The sequence below is a fragment of the Centropristis striata genome, chromosome 3, assembly GCF_030273125.1.
Source record: "Centropristis striata isolate RG_2023a ecotype Rhode Island chromosome 3, C.striata_1.0, whole genome shotgun sequence".
Lineage (NCBI taxonomy): Eukaryota > Metazoa > Chordata > Actinopteri > Perciformes > Serranidae > Centropristis > Centropristis striata.
This window is the reverse complement of record NC_081519.1, coordinates 24,733,629-24,758,864: the sequence shown is the minus strand read 5'-3', so window position 1 is coordinate 24,758,864 and position 25,236 is coordinate 24,733,629. Positions and strand designations below refer to the sequence as shown.

The window sequence follows — 25,236 nt, the reverse complement described above, 5'->3', positions numbered from 1 at the left end:
ACATCCCCAGGTCGGGTCAGCAGGTCTCCTCCCCCGCTGAACACAGCTTGGGCCAAGCCCTGCTTTCCCTTCCTGAGTCGCCTGACGGTTTTCCAGAACCTCTTTGAGGCCGACCGAAAGTCCTCCTCCATGGCCTCCCCGAATTCCTCCCATACCCGAGTTTTTGCTTCAGCGACTGCCGCAGCTGCAGCCCTTCTGGCCGAACGGTACCTGTCTGCTGATTCCAGAGACCCCTCGGCCAGCCAAGACCGAAAGGCCTCCTTCTTCAGCTTGACGGCCTCCCTCACCGCTGGTGTCCACCAGCGGGTTCTTGGGTTGCCGCCACGACAGGCACCGACGGCCTTCAGGCCATAGCTCCTACCAGCCGCGTCAACAATTGAGGCTTTGAACATGGCCCATTCGGACTCCATGTCCCCAGCCTCACCCGGGATGTTGGAGAAATTCTTCCGGAGGCGTGAGTTGAAGACCCTGCAGACAGGGGCCTCTGCCAGACGTTCCCAGTTCACCCTCACTACGCATTTGGGTTTGCCAGGTCTGTCTAGCATCCTCCCCCGCCACCTGATCCAACTCACCACCAGGTGGTGATCAGTTGACAGCTCTGCTCCTCTCTTCACCCGAGTGTCCAAAACATGCGGCCGCAGATCAGACGATACGATAATAAAATCGATCATCGATCTTTGGCCTAGAGTGCTCTGGTACCAGGTACACTTATGAACAACTCTATGCTCGAACATGGTGTTCGTTATGGACAATCCGTGACTAGCACAGAAGTCCAATAACAGAACACCACTCGGGTTTAGATCGGGCAGGCCGTTCCTCCCAATCACCCCCCTCCAGGTACCATCATCATTACCCACGTGAGCGTTGAAGTCTCCCAGAAGAACAATAGAGTCCCCAGATGGTACCCCTTCCAGGACACCACCCAGAGACTCCAAGAAGGCCGGGTACTCCGAACTGCTGTTTGGTGCATAAGCACAAACAACAGTCAGAGACCTTCTCCCTGCGACTTGCAGCCGCAAGGAGGCGACCCTCTCGTTCCTCGGGGAGAACTCCAACACAGCGGCGCTCAGCCGGGGGCTTGTGAGTATCCCCACCCCGCCCGGCGCCTCTCACCCTGGGCAACTCCGGAAAAGGAGAGAGTCCAGCCTCTCTCCAGGAGTTTGGTTCCGGAGCCCAAGCTATGCGTGGAGGTGAGCCCAACTATTTCTAGCTGGTAACGCTCCACCTCCCGCACAAGCTCGGGCTCCTTCCCCGCCAGCGAGGTGACGTTCCACGTCCCCAGAGCTAGCCGCTGGAGCCGGGGGTCAGCACGCCCAGGTCCCCGCCTTTGCCTGCCGCCCGACTCTCTGTGCACCCAACCCTTATGCCTGAGTCTGCGGGTGGTGGGCCCACAGGTCGGCGGGTCCACGTAGTCTTTTCGGGCTGAGCCCGGCCGAGCCCCGTGGACAAAGGCCCGGCCACCAGACGCTCGCCTGCGTGCTCCCCTCCCGGGTCTGGCTCCAGGAGGGGGCCCCGGTTTACCCGTGCCGGGCGAGGTACACTGTTTTAAATGGTCCCGCTTCATAAGGGTCTTTGTTTCAAAAGTGCTGCACAAAAAGATAAACACTATAAATAGATAAATTGACAATAGAACGATAAAATACAATAAGGTAAGATAAAATAAAATAAAAATGAAATAAATAAAATGCACTGCCTGCACAAAATAAAATCTGCATGTATACACATAAAATCATAAAATCAACACTCCAAGAGGTGTCAAAAGCCAAAGAGAAGAGGTGGGTTTTATACTTTCTTATCCCTGAGTGACAAGTTGTTACAACATGTAGACAGCATTTCAACAGTAAAAAAATAAATAAAATGAATATAGTCTTTTTTGCCAGATTTTTCTTAGTAAGCACATGGTTGTAATTGACGGTCTGTTCTTTTGCAACCAGCCTCCTTGTGCATCGTCAATGTTTGTATACAAATAATTGGTCTGTACATAGTGAAGATAACTTTCTCCCAGGAGATTTATGTAACTTCCATGGCTCACCAGCACCCTTCTGGGTGGTTTTGACAAACGGTCTATTCTGTCCTTTAGCTTGGAGACCTTGTTGCCAATTTTCAGTGAATATTTGTCACGTGACAGTTCGTTTCAGCGATTCAATCATGGCTTCACAGTGGTGCTGAGGAGAGCAGATGTTTTTAAATGATCTGATTATTCCAAACAGTTTATTTTTGTGAAATGATTTTGACCAAAATTTCACAATTTTGGGCTTACTTTTGGTTACTTTTTCTAACTTTTCTAACCTTTGTTCCATTCAAGGACTGTTGGAAAATTAAAATTCCAACAACAATGCCTGTTTTTGCAGTTTCTTTCTACAATAAAAGGTGTATCATACATTCAGGGGTTCAGAGGGCTTTCAGAAACAGAGATAATGTATGAAAATGTGGATGGATGAATGGATGGATGGATAGATGGATAGATAGATAGGACTTTATTGTCCACCATTGTGGAAATTTGTCATCAGTGAATATACATACATATACATAAGTAATAAATAAATACACTAGCAATACACTATACACCAATAACAAAACTATAGCAACAAACAACTGTGCAAATGGGCAGGAAACAGCAGCAGCAGGTGAACACATTTAAGTTCAGTACCTGAATGGCACGGGGAATAAAAGACCTTTATATAGCACTCCTGTTGTGGTAACAGTTGGCTCTTAAAAGTTATGCACTTCCTGTGTTCTGAGGCTTGTACCACCTGGTTGAATGCACTTATTGTAAGTCGCTTTGGATAAAAGCGTCAGCAAAATGACGTTAGTGGACGGCCAGACGGGAGCAACTCAATAGGCATTTATTCTGTTGTACAACATAAAAAAAGACTTTTCAGCACATGGTGAATGAAGGTAAGTCACCTCCTCTAAAGCAGCACACAACAAAAGTTTGCACAAATCACTTTGTGAATTGCAACCATTTATTTGAGACATGTATCACAGTGAGAGACATCCATGGTGTTATTTTGGCAGCTTTATAATCACTTGTGGAAAATTAATCAGTGTTTGCTCTCCCATTTTAAACGGAGTGAAAGAAGAGATGCTGAAGATTCTCAGTTATCTCTGCCTGTCAAACAAAGAAAAGTGGGAAATTAGATTTCAGCAAATTAGTAGGTAGCTTAAAGAAACACAGACGGAGTTTACCGCGATGACAGATGTCTCCTTAATTGTGCTCAGATTTTTAAGATGAATTGTGGATTGATTCATATTAATATTTGCAAAGATGCAGGGTCCTGGTGACTCATTTTATTTATGCAAATGGAATGTCGTCTGGCAGTGGACCTCTGTCACATGTCTCTCTCGTCTCTCTTATCTGACTGCTGTCAGCTTTATTCAGGAATGACATGAAAAATTATTTCAGAACACATTTGAAAGATGTCAAAACATGGCCTTGCAGAACTGGATTCCGCTCAGACAGATCTTTTTAATTCAGAGTCACGATTTGTGAGGCATTAATTTAATGTTGTTTCAAAAGTTGGCTTGATATATTCAACAGTAGTAAAACTAAAAATTGAGCACAATTAACTTATTTGTAAGAAACACATTCTGTTGTTTTGATTCAATTGTGTATTCTAGCTGTTGCTGCCTTCATTTTGCAGTCACAAACACTGTACATATATGCAGTGGTGTAAAAATTATTCAGATCCTTTACTGAAGTAAAAGTACTAATACCACACAGTGAAATTACTCCACTACAAGTAAAAGTCCTGCATTCAAAACTCACTTCAGTAAAATTACAAAATGATCAACATTACATGTCTTTTAGCTGACGCTTTTGTCCAAAGCGACTTACAATAAGTGCATTCAACCTGTAATCGCTACATGAGTGCTATATGTTTAAGAAGAAAAGAAGGGAAGTTTTTTTTCTTTTTTTTCTCTTTTAAATATGTTAAGTGATGAACATCAAATTGTACCTAAAGTATCAAAAGTAAAAGTATTCCTTATGCAGAATGAATCCACCCAGATAGCTTTTTCATTTGTATCGCTGCATTTATGTAAGTGGTGTTTTAATTTGGTAAAAATAGGGCCTGTTTTAACTACTTAATGTACAGTTATGAGGTTTAGGTCATGTTAATTCTCGACCTGAAAAGCAACTTAAGCTGTCAGCTAAATATAGTGGAGTAAAAAATACAATATTTGCCTCAGAATTGTAGTGGAGTAGAAGTATAAAGTTGCATAAAATGGAAATATTTAAGTAAAGTACAAGTACCTTAAAATTGTACTTAAAAACAGTACTTGAGTAAATGTACTTAGTTACATTCCACCACTGCAAATATGCAATTTATTAAGGGAAAAAAAATTAAAAATGGGAAAGATGTGTTGAAAAAAGGCCTCGACACACAAAAGACACAAAATAAAATAAAAAACAAACCAGAAGAAAGGATATTCACTAAACATCATCGTTCTCTCAACCTTTTTTATTATATCTTTTCTTTATACGTCTATTTATATCTGTCTGTAATAGATGCATATCCATATATAATATGTGCTCTGCTTCCTTGCAATGAAAGGGGAAATGAAAAAAAAAGCAGAACTGCAGGATAATGACATAGAAATAACACTTCACTCTCTCCCTGCAGCTACATATCTGTTATCCATTCATTCACGTCTTTGATGAGACGTTAATAGATTCCTTTTCTTATACCTCAAGCAGACAGGTGGCAATGAAAGATATTTAGTCATGGTGGGTTCACTATGAATAGGTAAACTGATGCTTGATATTTTGCTGGAGGTAACAATTCACTGAAGTTGTTATTTCTGAGCACACGGCTCCATGTTAAGTCATGTCGATGTTTAATCAATACTTCTTTTATGCGTATAAATTAACTTCCCTGTTAATGTTTATAGAAACAAATCAGTTACCCGGCTTTATATAATTAATTCCCTATTATACCACTCCATAGCCAGCGCAGGTGTTATTGTGTACCCACAACATTTTGTCCAACAAAAGCTACAGAACAGGTGCACGGATCGCTCTAATCTACACTGCGCTCCTTCCACCTGCTGGGATAATTAATTAGGTGTTTTAATACGCGGTGAAAAAGCCTCTTCTTTCCGCTAGTTGTCGAGGACCTGTTGGAGTTAGCAGCAGATGCAATGGGGTCATTGTGGATCTGAGGTTCATGTTTCTACTTCCCATTGCGCTATTGGATTGCAAGCCCCCGCCTCTACAGAGCACATTAGCACATAAAGGCTGATAGATATTGAATACTCCCACATGGTAAAAATTCAACAGAGGAAATTTTGCCAATACGTCATTCATGCATGTGTTTACCATTCAACACCCACAAGTAGCTGTAGATGTAAGAAGAAATGTCAAAAGAACTGTTCTTGCTGGTTCTTAAAACCTCTGAACCCGAGCCATTTCAGGGCTTTTTTTTTGCTCTTTCTACATTTAACTCACTGTGGCCTTGTATTTCACTGCAATACAGAGTAAATCCTGCAGCTCTGTGGGGTCAGCGCATCATGGATAGAAGTGGAAATAACTAAAGAAATGTCATTGTTCAGTATAACACAGTGATAATGACGCAAGTTGAATTTCTCTGATAATTTTTTTTTTTTCTAAAAATTGGAAGTATGATGAATATTGGGGAAAAAACTTGGATCTCCAAATGCTATAGATCTAGAACTATTTGTATTTTTACAACCTCTACTTGCAGCATCTCCTCTCCTCTTCTCTCTGATCTGTGTAAACAGACTCTCCTGTCCTCTTCTCTCTGATCTGTGTAAATAGCCTCTCCTGTCCTCTTTTCTCGACTCTGTGTAAACAGCCTCTCCTGTCCTTTCCTCTCAGCTCTGTGTAAACAGCCTCTCCTGCCCTCTTCTCTCTGCTCTGTGTAAACAGATTTTCATTGAATATTTGTCATGTGACCATTGGTCTTAGCAGAATCAATCATGTCTTCCCAGTGTCTCTGAGGAGCAGAATTTAATGTTTTTAATAGGATCTGGTTATTCCGAATCATTCATTTTTTACAAGGTTTTAAATAACAGTAGTATGAAGAGATTTTGACAGAAATATCAAATTTTAAGCTTCATTATGGTTACTTTTTTAAACATTTAATCCATTCAAGGACTGTCGAGAAGTTCCAATTTTGACTTTGATGCCTGTTGTTACAGTTTCTTTCTCTGATAAATGGTGAACTTTTGACGATCTTTTAAAGAAATCACTCATTTCAATGGTTGGTTCAGAGAGTTAATACGATGCCATTAATTTCACCTGATAATTATGCACTTCTGTCTCAACAAGATAAACCTTTAATAACCTTAATACATTTATCCATAGTTTTGCTGCTGACATTTAGCTGTATTTACTGCTGGCTTCATTATTTAATATGAATACAGATCCTGAAACCTGAAAGCAGGACACAGCAGCATTTATGTAAAAAAAAAAATGACACTTAGCTTTGTTTTGGGACTAAGCTTCATTTTGGTTACTTTTTTCTAACAGAAAATTTGTAACCGATGATCCGTTAAGTAAAGTTCAAAATTTAAATTTACATCATGCACGTTTCTAGAGGAGTGATAAGGATTCCTGACACAACCTGAACCTGAGCTAATGTGAACTGAGGATACACATGGGGCAGAGTGTAATAACTTACTTATAATCTTTGGACGTGTGTGCAGTGAACCTTTTACTCGCCCTTCTGAAAGCTTCTTTCTTTTTTGTCATTTTTATTACAAGATGGCGTAGGTGTGCACTAATTAAAAACTAAGGTTGTACTTGTAGTTACAGTCATTAGTCATATTTTTAAGGACAGATTGCACTGATGTGAGACTTCAGAATTTCTCCAACAAGGTCCATTTATAATCAGACTTCACCGACTGGATTGGAAAAAAAAGGAAAGGCATCCACTTCAAGTACCCAGTGTGCTTTTCCTCTAATGAAACATCTAATTAAATTTAATGAAAATCTATTGCAATTATTAAGGACTGCTGTGCATCAACCTCTACAGTCACAGACCAAAACAAACAGACTAACTTAGAGGGAAAATATTGTCCTGAAGTGTAAAAGAGAATCTAGTTTGAGCCCTTCCTCTGTACTGAAAGTGCAGTGCAGGTAGATGGGGCCACAGAGCAAATCACGGCCCATTAGTAGGAGCAGCAGGTTATTTCAGAGGACAAGTAGTTAAAGTTTATTTTGGTGTGTTTGTTTATTTGTTCACTTTTAATCCACGGTACTGACAGCAGCAACCAGTACTGCAGAACGCCTTTGAGCAAGGTCACTTAGCCCATTGTGGATGTGTACCATCCTGCTCTGATGGCAGGCATTAGAAAGTTTTTAGAGTTGGCTATAAATACTATGATACAGCCCAGCAGCACAACACAGCTTGTAATATAATGATGTGGCATCTGTCTTCACAAACATAACCTCAGCAACAAGGGGGACCACACAGACAGCCCCCATTTATCAGCGCTTTAAAATAAAGTTGCTAAAATAAAAGCTATATTGAATGAAACTTGGCAGGCATACAAATGCTCAACTAAGATTTGTTCATTTAGAATAACCCTTTATTTAGTATATTTCAGAGGCATTAACAATATCCTGAAAGTGTCCTTCAGTACAGGATGCTTCAGTTGTCTACAGTTAAAAATACCTGTATTGTCATTTTAAAAGCAATAATTCTTCATACTAAGGGTCATAGACCTCAGTATGAAGAATTAAAAGAATAAAAGAGTAAAGCTGTATTGTAGTCCAATGATTACAGATTCCAACCCTTTTGTGAATGTGAAAATATTATTTGGAGTTATTCCTCAGGAGCCTGGCCTTATCCTTACTTGTTTACACTCATTATTGCTGTTTACTCACTCGAGGCATCAGCCCTGGAGGTGGAACCATATCAAAGCACGCTTCAACCATCTCCGCACGAGAAAAACTCTAACAATACAGTGAAATGCAGTGTTAACAAAATAATGACTCTTTGATCTTTGGGAAATTTAATTCAAATGACCAAAGGTCCCCAGAAGAGCTGCATATTCAATTTCTTGTCAACAACAAAAAGTATCAGCAAATCGGTTTCCAAAATAGCAACACCGGAGGCAGTGTGACTTCGTTTCAATGCTAATATCTGGAGGTGATAGCTGAGATGGGAGCATGAGTCCCTGTCAGGAGATTAGACATCCAGAGATGTTCATGAAGTGGTGAGGAAACTCCTTTTAATATCCTGGGAAAGCCCTCTCAGTGGCAGCACATGCTGCTACAGGGAAAACACAAGAGACAAGTCCATTATGAAATTATTTTTTTAAAGAGGCACTTATTAATACTCATCTCCAAAAGGGTCGCCGGTTCGACTCCGGCTTCCAGCTCTTCTGTGTCTAGTTTGCATGCTCTTCCTGTGTCAGTGTGGGTGAGTGTGAGTGTCAGGTCCTCTTCCTCCAACAGTCCAAAAACATGCAGCTTAGGTTTAATTGGTGACTCTAAATTGCCTGTAGGAGTGAATGAGAGCGTGAATGGTTGTCTGTCTCTATGTGTCAGCCCTGTGATAGTGTGGCGACCTGTCCAGGATGTACCACGCCTCCCCCCTTAATGTCATCTGGGTTAAGAATAGTGGATGCCTCTCCTGTTCTCTCCCCTCAGCTCTGTGTAAATAGTCTCTCCTGTTCTCTCCCCTCAGCTCTGTGTAAACAGCCTCTCCTGTCCTCTCCTCTCTGATGTGTAAACAGCCTCTCCTGTCCTCTCTTCTCTGGTCTATGTAAACAGCATCTCCTGTCCTCTCCTCTCTGCTCTGTGTAAACAGCCTCTCCTGTCCTCTCTTCTCTGGTCTATGTAAACAGCCTCTCCTGTCCTCTCCTCTCAGCTCTGTGTAAACCGCCTCTCCTGTCCTCTCCTCTCTGAATCACTCATGTCTTCACAGTGTCGCTGAGGAGCAGAAATTCATGTTTTTAATAAAATCTAGTCATTCCAAACCGTTGGGGTTTTTTGCAAGGTTTTAAATGGGACACTTATGTATAGTGATATTGTCAGAAATATCACAATTTTAAGCTTCGTTTTAGTTACTTTTTCTAACAGAAAATGTGTAACTGATGATTGAAAATGAATACTTTCATATTAGTATTGGGGTTTGCACAGTGGTGGATTGGTCAGCACTCTTGCCTCAGAGTCAAACAATGGGGTCGGCGGTTCAACTCCGGCCTGCGGCTCTTCTGTGTGGAGTTTGCATGTTCTCCCTGTGTCAGCGTGGGTTGTTTCCAGGTCCTCTGTCTTTCTCCCACAGTCCAAAAACATGCAGCTTAGGTTGAATTTGTGATTTTAAATTGCCCGTGGGTATGAGTGAGTGCGTCTCTATGTGTATTCACCCAGCCTCTCACACAATGTCAGCTGGGATCGGCTCCAACCCCCGCGACCCAAGTTCGGATAAGGGATTAAGGATAATGAATGGATGGATATTAGTATTGGGGGAAAGAAATATGTCACTTCTAGTTGTCTGAAACACTACTGTTGGAATCAGCCTGGCATTGGTCTCGTTCTCACCTCCCCTTCTGCTCTTTCCAATATCTGTTTTCCAGTTGCCTTGCCTTGGTACCGCCCAAACCAGACCCGTTTTTCCACTACAGCAACGTAAAATGGGTTGCAACCAGACCAAAAACCCACAAACTATACACAAACAAACTATACAAACACAAACTATACAAACAATTATAATCCAACTACACTGTTCCCCACCGCTCTGTGGAGCGTTTTTGTGTCTTTAAGCGCATTGTTTGGTTCTACATGCTTAAAAAAAAGTTCCATTAAACCAATTCTACATTACAGCAGCAACATGCAGAAAGACACATTCAGCAACGAGCTGAAGGACTAAGCGGAGTATTTAGCTTCTGAAGATATTTCCCTCTGGATTTTAATAAAATAGTGCTAAAAGAAGAGTGAATATTGGGTTTATATTCACCAGGTGGCCAGAAACTGGATTTCAAATGAATGCTAATGTGTCTCTGTGTGTGCTGGATGTGTAAATAGGAAACTGTTTGCTCACACTTTGCCATTTCAACTTTATGGGGTGCTATTATAACAATGTTTTTTTTTTCTCTGCTTGAATTCAGTGGAAAATACAATAGAATTAAAATATGTCTTTCCATCTGTTCTATATCTGTCTACTCCTCACTCTAATGAAACGCTCTCTGCTCTGTCTTAGGTGTACTTTAAACGTGACGGCGAGCTGATAGAGGTGATCTCCTACACTCAGTCCTCCGGAGAGCAGGGTGGCGGCGCGGCGGGGGTGAGAGGCGCCCGGCCGCTCATCAGCAGGGACCTGGATGACACCAAGCTGCAGCGCTCCCTCTCCCTTCTGGACCCCGAAGGGCGGGCGCCTCGTCCATACACGGAGAGCCCCCAGCGCGTCCACACTCAAGGCCAGCAGGCCTACGAGCCCAGCCCTGCCACAGAGGTCATCCCAGAGACAGTGGTGAGCCGGGAGTTCCCCCGCTGGGTGCATAGCACAGACCCTCTCTACTACTTTAGCCACACTCACATCCCTCAGAGTGACGGCTCTGTGGTGGTGCAGGCCCGACTCACCTGGACCCTCAACCCTCAGCTGGATAATGATGCCCTGTTCAGCTGCGAAGTCAAACACCCGGCACTGTCCATGCCCATGCAGACTGAGGTCACTCTAGGTGAGTAGGGTGCTCACTTACTCATTGGCTGTATCCCAATGTCAAGGATCCTTCTTGGGTGGGATTCTTTCTTCAGAGTCAGGTCCTCCAGAGGCGAGGCCAGAGTCCTTACTTTCACTGTAATAACACACAAATGAAACAGCCTTCAGTGTGCAGGTGGGTGTCATTGTGTAACTGGACTGTCCTGCTTAAATTCAGCGCTGCAATTTCAAAACTAGTTCACAACATGGATGCATCTTTGGCATCAGCACTTAGAAAATACAGAAATAGAAGAAGATGCTTTGAAGTTGAATCTCCACGATTTAACAAGTAGCCACAAAGTGGATTAAACCTGAATATTTCACTGATCCTGGCTGAATTTGGCCACTACTTAGTTTCATAAAAGCAGCAGCGCATAATTCACCATGCAAATGTGTTCTGTGATTTTTTTAATTTTATTTTACAGTACAATACAATAACAGTTATTTATAAATAACAATAACAGCGGACTGTTAACACAATAAACAGATGTATAACTTTCTGAATGGCATAGCTACATATACTTTGCACATAGTACATCATCATCTGACGCATATGAATTTACAATTGATAACTTTAGCCGACTGAAACGGCATCAATTAACTTAACTGGCAATGTATCAAGATGATGTTTATTATCTTTTAGCATTTGTTTATGTATATGTTTTTGCTTGACTTTGAACACAAGTTTTGTAAGTTATGTGACAACAAATATTCAGTGTAAACTGAAAATACTTTTATATTTAAATTCATATTGCACCATATTGTCAACAGGGAGATTTTTAAATCTCCCTGTTGACTGATGTGTGCAAAGCATTATGGGTACTCGGGGCGCACAGAGGATACACACGTGCATCCTCAGTATTTGGGCAACAGAAGGACTTTGGGACAGTCCTTCGGCGGATGTCGATGACGTACTATCCTTCAAATTCAGCCGTTTGAGGATCCTTCCTTGACTTTGGGATACATATATATTGTTTTTTGCATGCTGTTCTCATTCCCCCACCTCCTTCTTCTCATCTGTCCTCTATTCCTCCTCCAACTCCACCCAAAACACTCCACCTAGACACACACAAACACACACACACTTTTTTCATTTCTTCTCCCTTTTAATCTCCTGCTGTCTCCTTGTATCCCCTTGCCGCACTTGGAAACCGACTGGGCCCCCTTTACGTGTCCCTTGCAAATGTACTCAGAACAACACTGATTTTCATTTGATGCAGCTTAATTGTGTTACAGCTGAGCAGATTGCGAGTTTAGCGGCGAATGCAAAACTCCAAGTGACTGACAGGGCAATTCATCGAGCTGTCTGTTGCTAGATTGAGTTAACTCAGTCCCGTTATTGAAAAAGTCAACCTGAATTAGAGAAGTCAAATGAGAATTTAGACACACTGACCAACGTTATATATCGTTGGGAAGACGGTCTCAGAGACGCAGCCTTCTTCAAACTTTAATGAGCTCCTTTTTTAAGCTCCTCAGTCTGGCATTTTAGTTTTTCAGCCTCTAAATTTCATCACTTTTATTTCAAGAAGAGAAACACTACGGGACTATGGGATTATTTGTTCATCTGCAAGCTATCAAAGCAGAAGACGTAGTGATGCAGAGACTGAATTCTAAAAACAGGAATCATACTTTAAGGGGAAAAGTTAGCATTAACTTTTAATAGTGTGCGGTCCAAGAGACACATACACACACACACTCTCTCTCTCTCTTTTTTGTAATCTAAAAACAAAGATGGCTTCCAGCGCATCCAATTAACACTTCAAAGGCAATACATTGGCATGGTCCTCCTGGAGACAAGCCACACAATCCTGACATGATAAACAGAGACATTATCTTCCACGAGATGCTCGCAGTGGTTGAAGGCAGAAAGAGAATCTGAATGAGGAGACTGCGGATGGTACATATTTGCTTGCTGCATTGTGTTCTGCTGTCAGTATTTTATCGCACATCACCACGTTTCATCTAATTAAAATGATCCCCTTTACTATGCTGATGAGCAGCTGTGGTCACTCCACGTCGATGCATAGAAACTGTCTAGAAGTAGAAAGCCTTAATGGGTTTCAGAAACACAGAGAAAACAAGGCAAACAAGCAACAGCTTTTTATAAAGGAGGACCTGTGAATGCTTGATATGCATATCCAAAAGACAATCAGTGTGTTTGATTGATATTAATCAATATTACAGAGTAAAGCTTGAGATTGTCCCCCCCCCCCAAAAAAAAACACCCTATGTCATTTGTGACTACAGTTTTGTCGCCTAAACCTTACTAAACTGCAGTCTTGGAAGAAGTAAGTTCAGTTTCCTTACTTAAATAAAAGTAATAATAACACACTGCAGAATTACACCACTACAATTAAAACTCCTGCATTTAAAACTTACTGAAGTAAAACTTTAAAAAAAAGTATCAGCATCAAAATGTATATACACAGTGCTTAACAAATGTATTAGACCACCTGTCATACAAACGAGAACATATAAATATTTCAGAAATCTTTCAAAAGCTTGTTTAAACTAAAATGTTATTGTTATTTATTTGGCAGATTTGAGCCATTCAACATTCAACCATTAAAACTAATTTTTCTGTTCAGGAATGCAAGTAAATAACTATAACTGGACATTTTAATCAAAAAATAATTATGTTCTTGTGCCTTTTTAAAAAAAAAAAACAGTAAATTTGAAAATGCATGGATAACAATATTAACTAGAAAATTTCCTCTGGGGAAATTTTGAAAGGGCCACGGGGGCTACTGCTGGTGTGTGTACACTATGATGAGACTCTTCAGAGATTTCAAACTATGCCCTTTAACCTCAAAATGTGTGTGTGTGTGTGTGTGTGTGTGTGTGTGTGTGTAGCGAAAATCGCATAAAGTTACCTGTGTGTGTGTGTGTGTGTGTGTGTGTGTGTGTGTGTGTAGCGAAAATCGCATAAAGTAACCTGTGTGTGTGTGTGTTTGTGTGTGTGTTTGTCTGTGTAATTAAAATCACATAAAGTTACCTGTGTGTGTGTGTGTGTGTGTGTGTGCGCGCACGCGTGTTTGAAGCATGTGTATGCATGTGTGAGGAGTGTGAGCGCTTACGCGCATGTGTGTGTGTGTGTGTGTATCTGTAACTGTAATCACATCAAAGATCAAAGGCAATCAGATCAAAGCAATCAACAGAAATAACTGACACCTGTGACAGCAGCCGGTGGACAGAGGTCCAGAGTTGGACTGGAATTTCTGGCCTCTAACAGAAAGCATTTTTGGCAAAACCATAATACCTATCATTGATCCGACTTCACTTTGAGCGTCCTGAGTTCTTCCTGAACGTCTACATGTGTTTTTTGTGAAGAAAAATTTAAAAAATAGCTTTGTTAGAGCGATCTAAAAAAACTGTTAAATCTCAGACAGCTCAGAAATCTTCCTGCGTTTTTAATATGGGAGCCAATGAGGCTGTTGGTGCGTGTTGGTGGATCATCTCTGCGTCTTACGCCCAAACTATAACTCTGACAGCTTTACCAGAGGATTGTGAGTGAGAAGACAAATTTTCCTACGTTTCTTTGTAAAAATTATTTCTGTAGAGTGGAATTTGCGGCCTGGAGCGCAGTTTTAAAATTTCTTTTTTGACAGTTTTACCTCTCCCTCTACACTCTGAGCGATGACATCACACACTCTGACACGAACATTCCATGCAATACACACCCATTATAATCTCAGAATTTCTCCAAAAATGATCATGGTCATTGAACAGGGATTGATAAAAAACTATATGACCTAACGTGGATTAATACACCGATACACAAGACTTGTGTCTACTGTTTAAAGTTTAAATGGAGTCTCTAGGTGAAATTATGCCGGAGTAGTAGACATTTAAAAAAATCTCCAATGATTGTTCTTTTTTGCTCATTTTTTGTCGGCCGTCCCATTAATTTCAATGCAAAATTTTGAGCAGTTTTTCGCAACTTACGTCGCGAAAAATTTGTATTCTGTAGAGAAAAGTAATAGCACACCGATCCCGATCAAACCGCACGTTTTGATGTATAATTTACATATAAAAATAGTAGCGGGACGAAATTGCGTCCGCAAGAGGAATACGAAGAAATCCACAGTATAACAGTAGTGCTCGGTGCGATTGCCCCGAGGCCCTAATTACATTTAAGCATTAAAAAATATATAATTTTGGTTAAAGAACTTCTACATAGTGTCATATTAACTATTACAGAAACATAAAAAATGATTTTGGTAATAACTAATGCTGTTTATTTAGGACAGCTGGGGCACAAACCGACAGTCTAAACAATATTGTATTATTATTTTTATGCTTTTATATAGACAGCATTATATTGTTGTATAGTGAGGGCTAATTTTAACAACCTAGTATACTTTAGTTTGGTTTAATTTATGAACTAAAATTTTAATCTTGACCTGAAAAGTAACTAAAGCTGGAAGCTAAATGTGGTGAAGTAAAAAGTACAATATTTGCCTCTAAATTGTAATGAAGTAGAATTCTAAAGTTACATATGTGGGAATACTCAAGTAAAGTACCTCAAAATTTTACTTAAGTACAGTATTTGAGCACTTAGTTACAATCCACCACTGCTTAACTGTTTGAACCATGATGATGGAGGACATGTTGGTATTAATAAAGGTGTTATTTTCAGGAAACCCTCCTGTGTGTCGTATTAAAGGGAGGGAACAACTGACCGATGTGGTCAAACTGTGAGGTTTGGAGGACTTTTGAAAGCTTGCCCACCTTGTTTGTCCCAATTAGCAGCTTAATGTTTTGGAAATTCATAAAACGCATCATGTGAAACGGCAGACTCCTTGGATCTGACTGCAGACAGCGGCACATACAGCCATGGGAAAAATGATTAGACCACCCTTTTGCTTCAATTTCTGGTTCATTTTAATGCCTGGTACAACTGAAGGTATATATATATATATATATATATATATATATATATATATATATACAGTATATAATTGATAATAAATCATAATCAAGAAAACCATGGAAAATGTCTAGATATCAGCTCTAAAATTAAACTCTTATCAGCTACTTTTGTTGTTATCATTATATTTGCCCAAAGAAATGCACCTTTAGTTGTACCAGGCATTAAAGTTAACAATAAATTGAAGAAACAAGGGTGGATAATAATTTTTTCCATGACTGTATTGTTGTTGCAGCATGTAACGAACCATCCATCTGTCCATTGAGGCACTCACATATAAAAATAAGTTTTAGATTTTGGGTTACTTTCAGTGTTTCCCTTTAAGTGTGCCAGAAAGATTCCCTGCCAGAATCCATATACGTACATATCTGGGTAAATAGGGTGAATCTACAGGGTCTCAATTAGTGAGGAAGGGACACTCCTTTCTGTTGTACGTTTTCAATCAGTTTTCAGTTCAGACTGACAAGACAAATGTACTTTTTTAGATAGAAATCTAGTGCAGAACAGCTCAGAGGACGAGGCTGGCCACATTTATCTGTGTTTTTTATAGTCAACAAATCTCCTGTAAAGATCAAAACCCTATTCTGTCTGTAACACTCAGCCGCAAGCCTTTTGGTGGCTACTGAAGTCATAAATATTTAAAAATCGCTCACAGATACAGTATATACTTTTATCTTCAAGAAAGGTTGGGTGCTTTTTAAAAGGCAGTGTAGTTTTTGTAGAAAACATTACTCAAACAAGATAAATAGTGCAAATGTTGGGGACTTTTTTCAGCTGCATAATAATACACATTTGTAGCACTACTGAGAATATACAGTACTTAACAAATGTATTAGACCACCCGTTTATGCCCCAGCTGTCCTATATACAAAGCTTTAGTAATTACCAGAATCATGTTTTATGATTCTGTAATAGTTAATACAACTGTATGTAGAAGCTCTTTAACCCAAATGATAATTTTAATGCTTAAATATAGTTATTATTGTTATCCATGAATTTTCCCAGAAATAGTAGGGCACATTTATTTATTTCTTGATTAAGAGTCAAATTATAGTTATTTACTTGCATTCTCAAACAAAACAAAATCTGGGAATAAAAAGGTGATTTCAGTTTGTTATTTGCCAAATAAATAACAACATTTTAGTTTGAAACAAGCTTTTTGAAAGATTTCTAAATTTTAAGTTTTCTCGTTTATATGACAGGTGCTCTCATACATTTGTTAAGCACTTTATATATATATTAAACAATCTGAGTGGGTCCATTCTACATAACGAGTACTTTTACTTTTGATACTTTAAGTACATTTTGATGCTGATACTTTTGTACTTTGACTTCAGTAAGTTTTGAATAAAGGACTTTTACTGTAGTGGAGCAATTCTACTGTGTGGTATTAGCAATTTTACTGAAGTAAGGGATTTTCCCACCACTGCATTTTAGTAAGTTTTAGGCAACAAAACTACTTGGTTAGACTTGTTATTGTTATCCATGAATTTTCAAATTTACTGTTTAAAAAAAAAAAAAAAAAAAAAAAAAAAAATATATATATATATATATATATATATATATATATATATAATAATTAAGATGTCAAATTATCGTTATTTACTTGCATTCCTGAACAGAAAAATTAGTTTTAGTGGTTGAATGTTATGTTGATTAATTTCTGACTTCTCTGAGAAGCCCAGTGATTGGATTCAAATATAAAAGTATAAAAAGATGAATTCAGTTTGTTATTTGCCAAATAAATAACAATATCATTTTAGTTTCATACAGCCTTTTGACAGATTTTTAATGTATTTATGTTTTCTCGTTTTTATGACAGGTGGTCTAATAAATTCGTTAAGCACTCTGTATCAGCAGGGAGAAAAAGTAATAAACTCATTGGTGTGTTTAATAGTCTCACACACGACTTGTTATATGATCAATATATCGTACGACCTTTCATAAAATGTTTGATCTCAAGTTAAATTTATACATTATCTCCTCTACCCTTTAAACCAATCAATCCTATCAGAGCAAAGAAAAGGATCCAGCATTTGAAAAAGCAGTTTGGCCTTCTTTGAAAACACCAATAGTCGAAATTGGAATTGTCACTTCTTTTGAAACGGAAATATCTCATGCCAGAAAATCGTCTTTTAAAATGTAATAACTGTCACCGTGATCCCAAGTGAATTGAAATATAGTACATTACATGCGAGACGGAGACAGACGCATCAGTTGAAGGTTTAATGGCATGAGCTGTCTTCCCCAGACAAAGTATCGCATTCTAACAGCTCTCTGCCTCTCTCACATGTTGATGATAAAACAGATGACACACCCCGAGGGGAGCGGGCCCTGTGATACTCTTGCTAAATGTCAAAGGCGCTAATATTTTGACAAGCCTTTCTCTGCGCTGTGTTTGAAGGCATTAATTTATCATTACCTTTGTTCTTATAAAGAGACGGGAGAAGCATCATCAGACGTGTTTTCCCCCCACCACGTAAAGAAAAGAGAACAGAAAATGTGTGTTTGTTGAATCTAATTGGAGCACACTTGAAATTCAAAGCATTCACAGACCTGCTTTGGGCTTGATCCATCTTGAAATGGAGCAATATAAAAAGTAAAAGGGGTTTAATTCAGGTCGGAGGTTATGTAGAATGAAAATTCAAACCATATCATAACACAAAAAGGCACCATTTGAGAATTGTTTAACTCTAATTGAACATTGAGGTGTGAGCAGAGGGAGCAGAGGCCCCACAATATACACGATTTTATCCCCTTACTTGAGTCAGGATACAATATTATTGTGGTTTTAAGTATTTTGCGATATGGTGAGTACTGGGATACAATATATTGTGATTTAACTGTTTAAATGCATTTTGTGTCCACAAAATTAAATTCAATCAAAAATTATTTTGTCCAATCAGAGAAAATTCTCAGTGTATTCGTCTCACTTCAGTCTTTTTATTTGTCCACAATGAGAGTCAAACCCACAGACTGACCAACAAAGTATTCAGTCAGACTGAACTGAACTGATATCAAACATGTATGGACGACAACAACTGCAGCATTTTATCAAACTTTCCTCAACTTTAAGCTTCACTGCTCTGAACGTTTTTGAGTGAAACATAAAAAAAGCCTACATTTGCAGCATTGTTTCAACAACTTCTCCACATGATATCCTGATGCACATGGTGACTATAGATTCTTTACATCTTCTGGTTTCATATGATACCAGTATATTCATAAAAGTGAGCCCACGATGGCCTTCAAAAATAAACAAAAACTGTGAAAATTCTGACACCCCGCCGGAAAGCTAAATATGGATACTTGCCGGCCATGACTCTATACAATATCGCCACGCAAAATATCACGATACTATGCTGTATTGATTTTTCCCCCACCTCTAATTGAAAGTGACCGTGTATAACAGTTCACCGAGTGGTTCCCATCACTTAAAACTCTATCTGTTTCTATTATGCTGGATAATTGCGCCCAGTATCTGCCTTACTGTATACACACACTCTCTTCAGGTGTGTTTGGTCAGGAAATGAAAAGGAGGTATTTGCAGTGCCCATAAGTAATAAATCTTTCAGAGATTTAATATTGCCACATGAGACGGAGTGACAGTCTGACAATCGACCAATGTTGTATTGCACTTCATGAATATTCATGAGCGGCTCTGTGATCGCCGTACAAATGGACACGAAGCTGGCACGACGCCACGGCGGTCTAAAAAAAAACCCTCCATGAGATCATGAGACTGATGTATTCTGCACGCCTGGATTGTATTCATGAACGTAGTGGCGTCTTTAATAATTAAAATAAGTTCTCTTCTTTGGATTTAGATGAGCTGAGGTGTTTATTATTCAGCAACATTAGACAACTGGTGGAATTCTCATTTCATACAGTGTACAGCAGTGAGGAGGGATCCGGGCTTCCTCACATCTCCCAGTCAATGCTTCACCAGGCTGCGATAATCAAAGAGCAGCTGCTCCGTTTCAGGGATGGCGCCTGATCCGTGTGTGTGTGTGTGTTTGTTGCGTGTCTTTGTGTGTATATTATGGGCGGATTGAGTGCGTGTGCATATATGTGTATGGTTATTTGTATGTTAATGTGTGAGTGTGTGTGAATATAGATGTATTATGTGCTCGTATGTTTTTGGTGTTCACCTGCAGCTCATTTCCACATTCATCAATCCGTCTTGGGTCAGCCACGAAAGACATTGCCGGATTTGCCACGATAGAGCGATCCAGCAGTCAGTCAGGCCTTTTAAATTCGGTTCCATGCCTCTCCAGCTTCTCTTTCTCAACAAAACCGGTCACCCAGCTAATGTGACAGGTTGCCTTCAACTGCTTAAGTCTGTTGTGCAGCTGGGCAGACCTGTTGATGTCTCGGCTACGTATTAAAGCACACCTGATGCACGGTGCACAGTTGTTTTTCCGGAGGGTATGTTTATTCTCTGACCCGTCCTGGAGTGAAAACAGTTCCTTCTTGCAACGTGAAAGTAGTTGGGTCTAAGGTGACGGTCTCACGGGACCGTGGCTCATTTGCGCTGTGAGGCAGTCGCCCTCAGAGAGAGAGGCTGTGTTATGTCCATCACACTGCGTGCTGCCCTAATCAAAGGTGGTGACGTAGGATGCCAACTGTCACTGTTGGAGCAAATCCCAGAAATCAGCCATCATCTTCCCCGGCCATATGCCTCGCGAGCTCTATGTGACGCCATGACACCAGTATTTAAAAATACCCTTCCGTTAGTGTGTGGGCGTTGGAAGGAGAGTGCTTCACACTGCCATGCGAAAAGGAGCTTGTGAAACGCCGTGCATCTCCAGCATGAGATGGAACACTTGTCAAACTGCTCACATGAGGTCTTTGCTCTGGCTGCCAGTAGAAATGATGCATATAAGATGATGGTTTGTTTTGCTTTTAGACTGAGAAAAAAACTGATTCCCAGATTCCCTCCTTAGACTCTGGACCAGTTTGTAATGCTATGCATGGATTTTCTGGACAAATGGACCAGTTTATGCAGAATAACAAGTTCCCTACTGGTGCTGAAATCTTCCCCAAATTTGAATATCTCCTCTTTCCATTTCCAGTTCATGCAATTCAAATGTTTTTGCTTCTGTGTTATAAAAAAAACAGAATCCCTGTACATGATTTACACTGCATGGGCAATGCCACATGCTCAATCCTATTTACAGATGTGACAGTGGAACTCCTAATCCATTAGTCCGATGCAGGCTTGTAGTCAATGGCTGCCTAAGAAAAGGCTGTGCTTCATTAGCCATAGTGGACACTTTGTTGCCAGATTAATAGCTAAATACTGAGGTCATTTGTCTGTTTATTTATTTATCCTTTAGTTTAACTCATTAACAAAAACAAGTGCCCCGTGTGATTTATATTGAGAGTTCAAATCAAATGAATTGAAGAACTCCCGGCGTGGACTCGTTCAGGCGTTATTGATAGGGCGCCCTTAGCTTGATTCTCATTGCATGTGCTGCACAGTTGGTTTGTCTAACATATGGAACTGCACAGCATGTGGAGCCGTAATCTTTAGCGGCATTGTTAATCATCCCAAATCGTGCAGAACCTGCTTATACGGGCCTAATGCATTAAACTGTGCAGTTTAGCCATAATTAAATGACTTACCTTTTTATAACATTATGCAAATCACTCATTTTTATCTCAACACTACATATGTGGGACAATCACCAGCCCCTCACAATCTCGAAAATATTAGAATCTGCCTGCTCCCCCTCCTGCTTTGGCCCATTGTTTTAGATGGTCCAAATGAAAGCCATCTGGGTGCTGCTGTCCACACCAAGACAAGGGAATTAGCTCTCTGAGTGTCCCTTATCTCACTGCCTCCACACTCCACCCGTTGCACTCCCATTCTCCTCTAGTAATGAGTATCCACCCAATTTAGTTCCTTTCTCTCCAAGGGGGAATAAATCCAGCACAGTCCTTTGGATGAAAGAACCTGCAGGTCCCTCGCCTCTCGCCCCGTGACCTTAATTGACAGGAAATTGTATTTGTCTCTCTCCCTCTGTGACAAAACAGGTGTCCAGCAGGATTTGTTCTTCATGCTCAGTGCGATGACCTTTGTCTGTTTTCTCTTTTCAGCTGCTCCTAAGGGTCCTAAACTCTTCATGTCCCCTACCAGAGCGAAGGTGGGGGACACGGTGCGCATCACTGTGCAAGGATTCCAGGTAGGATCGCCTGGGGTAAGTGCATGGGGCTATAAGAAAATGAATGTGCAAATTAAGACATGTGCATCACTGCAGTTATGCCTCTTTCATTTTCTTCTTGAGTACCACTCTGTTGAGCAGAGACATGTTTTTCCTCTGTCTTTTCAAGTATGAATACAAAATGTACTAAATATTGCATGTTTTTCATTTTTCTTTGTATTTGTACTCAGTAAAGCCTTGGGCAAAACAAATATTAACTCAATTAATATAGTAAAAAAAGATAATTTGTGTATGAATGACAGAAGTCTGTCTGACGTCCGTGTCAATCTTAGGGCCTGTTTACATGACAGCACTCTCGGGTGAAAACGACAAAATATTTAACCAGATGTGCCTTTCGTTTAGATGGCGATGGCGCGTTTACATTATCGTTACTTCCATGTGCAGTCCAGGCAAACATCAACAAACATGTCGGACTATTTCCATCAGTCAGACATTCAAGTTGGCTGAGCAGCTCTGATAACTATCAGGAGTCATTTCAGCAGTTAAACAGAATTATCACAGATAGTAGAACAGAGAATAGAGAAGACGCATTAATTACTTAGGGACATTTTTTGATGCACCAATTCGGCGTAGGCCAAACAGAAAGCTTTGGACAGACCCAGGAGAATCAAGAGTAGAAGTAGGAGAGAGAAGAAGCTCTTGCTGGCGTTGTGTGGCAGTGCTTCACAGTACCATCTAGCCACCTGGCTGCATACTACATCGAATTTCACAGACTTTTGCGTCACAGTATGCACGCAAATTTCCCCCTAAAGACACTCGTTTTTTTGCGTTTCCTGTCCAGATTGTCTCCATCTAATCAGGGCTTTAGTCAACAGGCAGACATGCTGTGTGATTTTTGCTTCTCTCAGACTTCCTGCTCCGTAATCCCAAAGTTAGAGCTAAAGGTTCGAGCAAAGAGATTGTTTTGTGTCACTGTCATCCCCTGCCAAAAAAGACCATGTCACCAGTTTGAATGGCCTGTGGATGGTCCTGATCTCTTTGACAGGGATGACACATGAAGCCAGGCAGCTGGAGTCAGTCAGGTGAAGAGGATCAGGCTAATCCTGATACAGGACCTGCTAATGGTCCACAGCACAAATCATATTTGTTGCTTCTCAGTCACTGATCTCTAGTATAATCATAAGTTAGATGTTTTGTTTGATTTTATTTCACTCTTCGGAGACATTTCCATGTAAACTTAATTTTCTGTATTGTTTTTGGTTTGCTGCACAAAGCTATTGTCTGCACAGATTTGTGCATGTGGTTGTGTCTGCCCAATGACCTCAGGATTCTCTTAAAGTTTTTCTTTGAACAGTGTTAAGATTGGTTATTATAAACAGGCTTGACTGTGGCATACAGCCAGTCAGACCCTTCGGCAGCATGGGCATCAGGGCATGCAGACTGATCAGAAAGCAAATTTCCCCTTATCCTTCAATGGAACTAGGCTTTAGGGTTTCACAAGTAGATAAGATTGTGTGTCAAGACTGATAATTTTGCCTCCTGCCTTTCTGATAAAATAAGATGCCAGTTCCCCCTCTGGTTTATTGTTTTAGGAATATATTATGGATGAACATCCTACAGCGTGGTTTCTACTTTGTCTTGTTCATATTGTTTTATGTATGAGATTAAATAGGACATTGATGGTTTCAGTAGCCCAGTGCAGAGACCTTTTTTATCTGCTCTTGGGGTTGTGTGACAGGGAAGATTTCAGTTAAACCCATTTTTTTAATCTTAATGTGACCTTTTCCCAAAAGCCTGGCTCAGTCTACTAACTCATTTAACCTTTGTCACCAATTCAACACAGACCTTAAAGAACTGTTTTATTAGCATTTATTTTGAAAGGTTAGAAAATTCAAAACTACTTCTTCAAGAGTTCACTTCAAGCTGTCAAGGGCACTTTTGCACCAAGCATGATTAGAGCTGTTTATCTGAACTCTGTAGTGTTTGGTTTGTTTGGCTTTGTGAGAATGATATTATTTGAACTTGGCTGCATGCCAACCAATGCATCAACATTTCTTCCAAGGTAGAATTAAAAGATGTGCACTGAAGAGGGATGTTGCCATCTGATGGCAAGGGGTTGCTTCTGGTTGAAAGACCATGAAGAAAGGGCAAACTGCAGCCTGGACTGATATTCATATTCAGTTGTTTTCTTCACTGGCATCAACAGAGTTTAGATAAAGTTTGGGATTTGGACAAGCTGGATCTGTTGGCTCTGTTTTGAATCACTTCACTTTCTTGGATGTGCTAGATAAACTAGCTCTGTCTGGGTTCATGCAACTCTGCAATCAAACTATACTTACTTGTACTAGCAGGGTGAACCAATATGAACTCAGAAAACTTTTTCAAAATGTTTTCAATATAATTACTTTTAATACTTGAAAAACACTGCTTCTGCAAGCTCGTCAGTCACAAAAGATGTTTGTCACAAAATATGAGGTCACTTTTCAAAACATTGCCAAGGTCAGACCTCAAGTCGCTTGAAGTACTCATTCCTTTATTCGTCCTTTTGTCTTGCCAAGTACTTTTAATGTAATATCAGTCTATTTCCTTTTATTTAAGGCTGTGTTGGAAAAATCTGCAAAAAAGTCTACAAAAATATGTTCGAGTGACTTTTTGAAAAGATATATATTGTGTGCGTCATACTGCATGTGTGTGTGTGCGCATGTGCATGCGCGCGTGTGTGTGTGTGTGTGAACCTGTGTACCTATCCAACAGAGGACCTTGCTGTTGATACACATTGACCAACAGTGGACCAGTAAAGCCAACAGGGTACATTTTGGAGATCTACTGTTGGTCACGCTTTGAGTCATGCTAAAATCACGTCTATAACCCTTATGTTGAATTTAAACTTTTATTTTATCTGAGATGAGACTTGCAGGTGTGTGAGTTTAAAAAGTTAATTAATGCTGCCCCTTCAGGCCAAAATAAGCACCACATAGCCCGATTACCGCCAGGCAGGTCCTCTCTTTGACATATAGACATGGGCCAGAATTGCAAGTTCCCTTTTGGCAGTTTATTTTTTTTATTTCCTAAAATAAATAAAAAAAATTAAAAGCAGTTTTGCATTTATATATATGTTTTTTTTAAAAACAGTATTTTTTTTTTCTACTTGATTTACTTAGTCAGTGTTGAATGATTTCCAACTGTAGTGTGTGTGTGTGTGTGTGTGTGTGTGTGTGTGTGTGTGTGTGTGTGTGTGTGTGTGCGTGTCAGGGAAGAACTGTGGTGTTCGGAGGAAGAAGCAGAAGCAAAACCTTGTAGCTTAGAGGTGGAATCAAACAAGAAATTCATCCTCTTACCGTGTCCTCTTTTTATCTATGAACATGTCAACCCACTGATATGAATGAAATACGGCTTTATCAAGGGTTATATTTTTAAATTGGAAATGGGGGGGGGGGTTGTTCTCTGGAGGGCTCAAAAATGTGAGGAG

The 25,236-nt window shown here is 40.1% G+C and overlaps 1 protein-coding gene across 2 annotated transcripts in view; it reads left to right on the top strand.

Annotated features, from left to right (window-relative positions):
* Positions 1–25,236, top strand: part of igsf21a (immunoglobin superfamily, member 21a) — a 272,635-nt gene that overhangs the window by 236,967 nt on the left and 10,432 nt on the right. The window contains exons 6-7 of one of the 2 annotated variants that reach the window (XM_059328431.1): positions 10,173–10,650; positions 21,703–21,788. In XM_059328431.1, the coding sequence (XP_059184414.1) occupies positions 10,173–10,650; positions 21,703–21,788 (564 nt within the window). Of the gene's footprint in view, positions 1–10,172; positions 10,651–21,702; positions 21,804–25,236 lie in introns of both variants that reach the window. The other variant, XM_059328430.1, reaches the window with a different exon arrangement.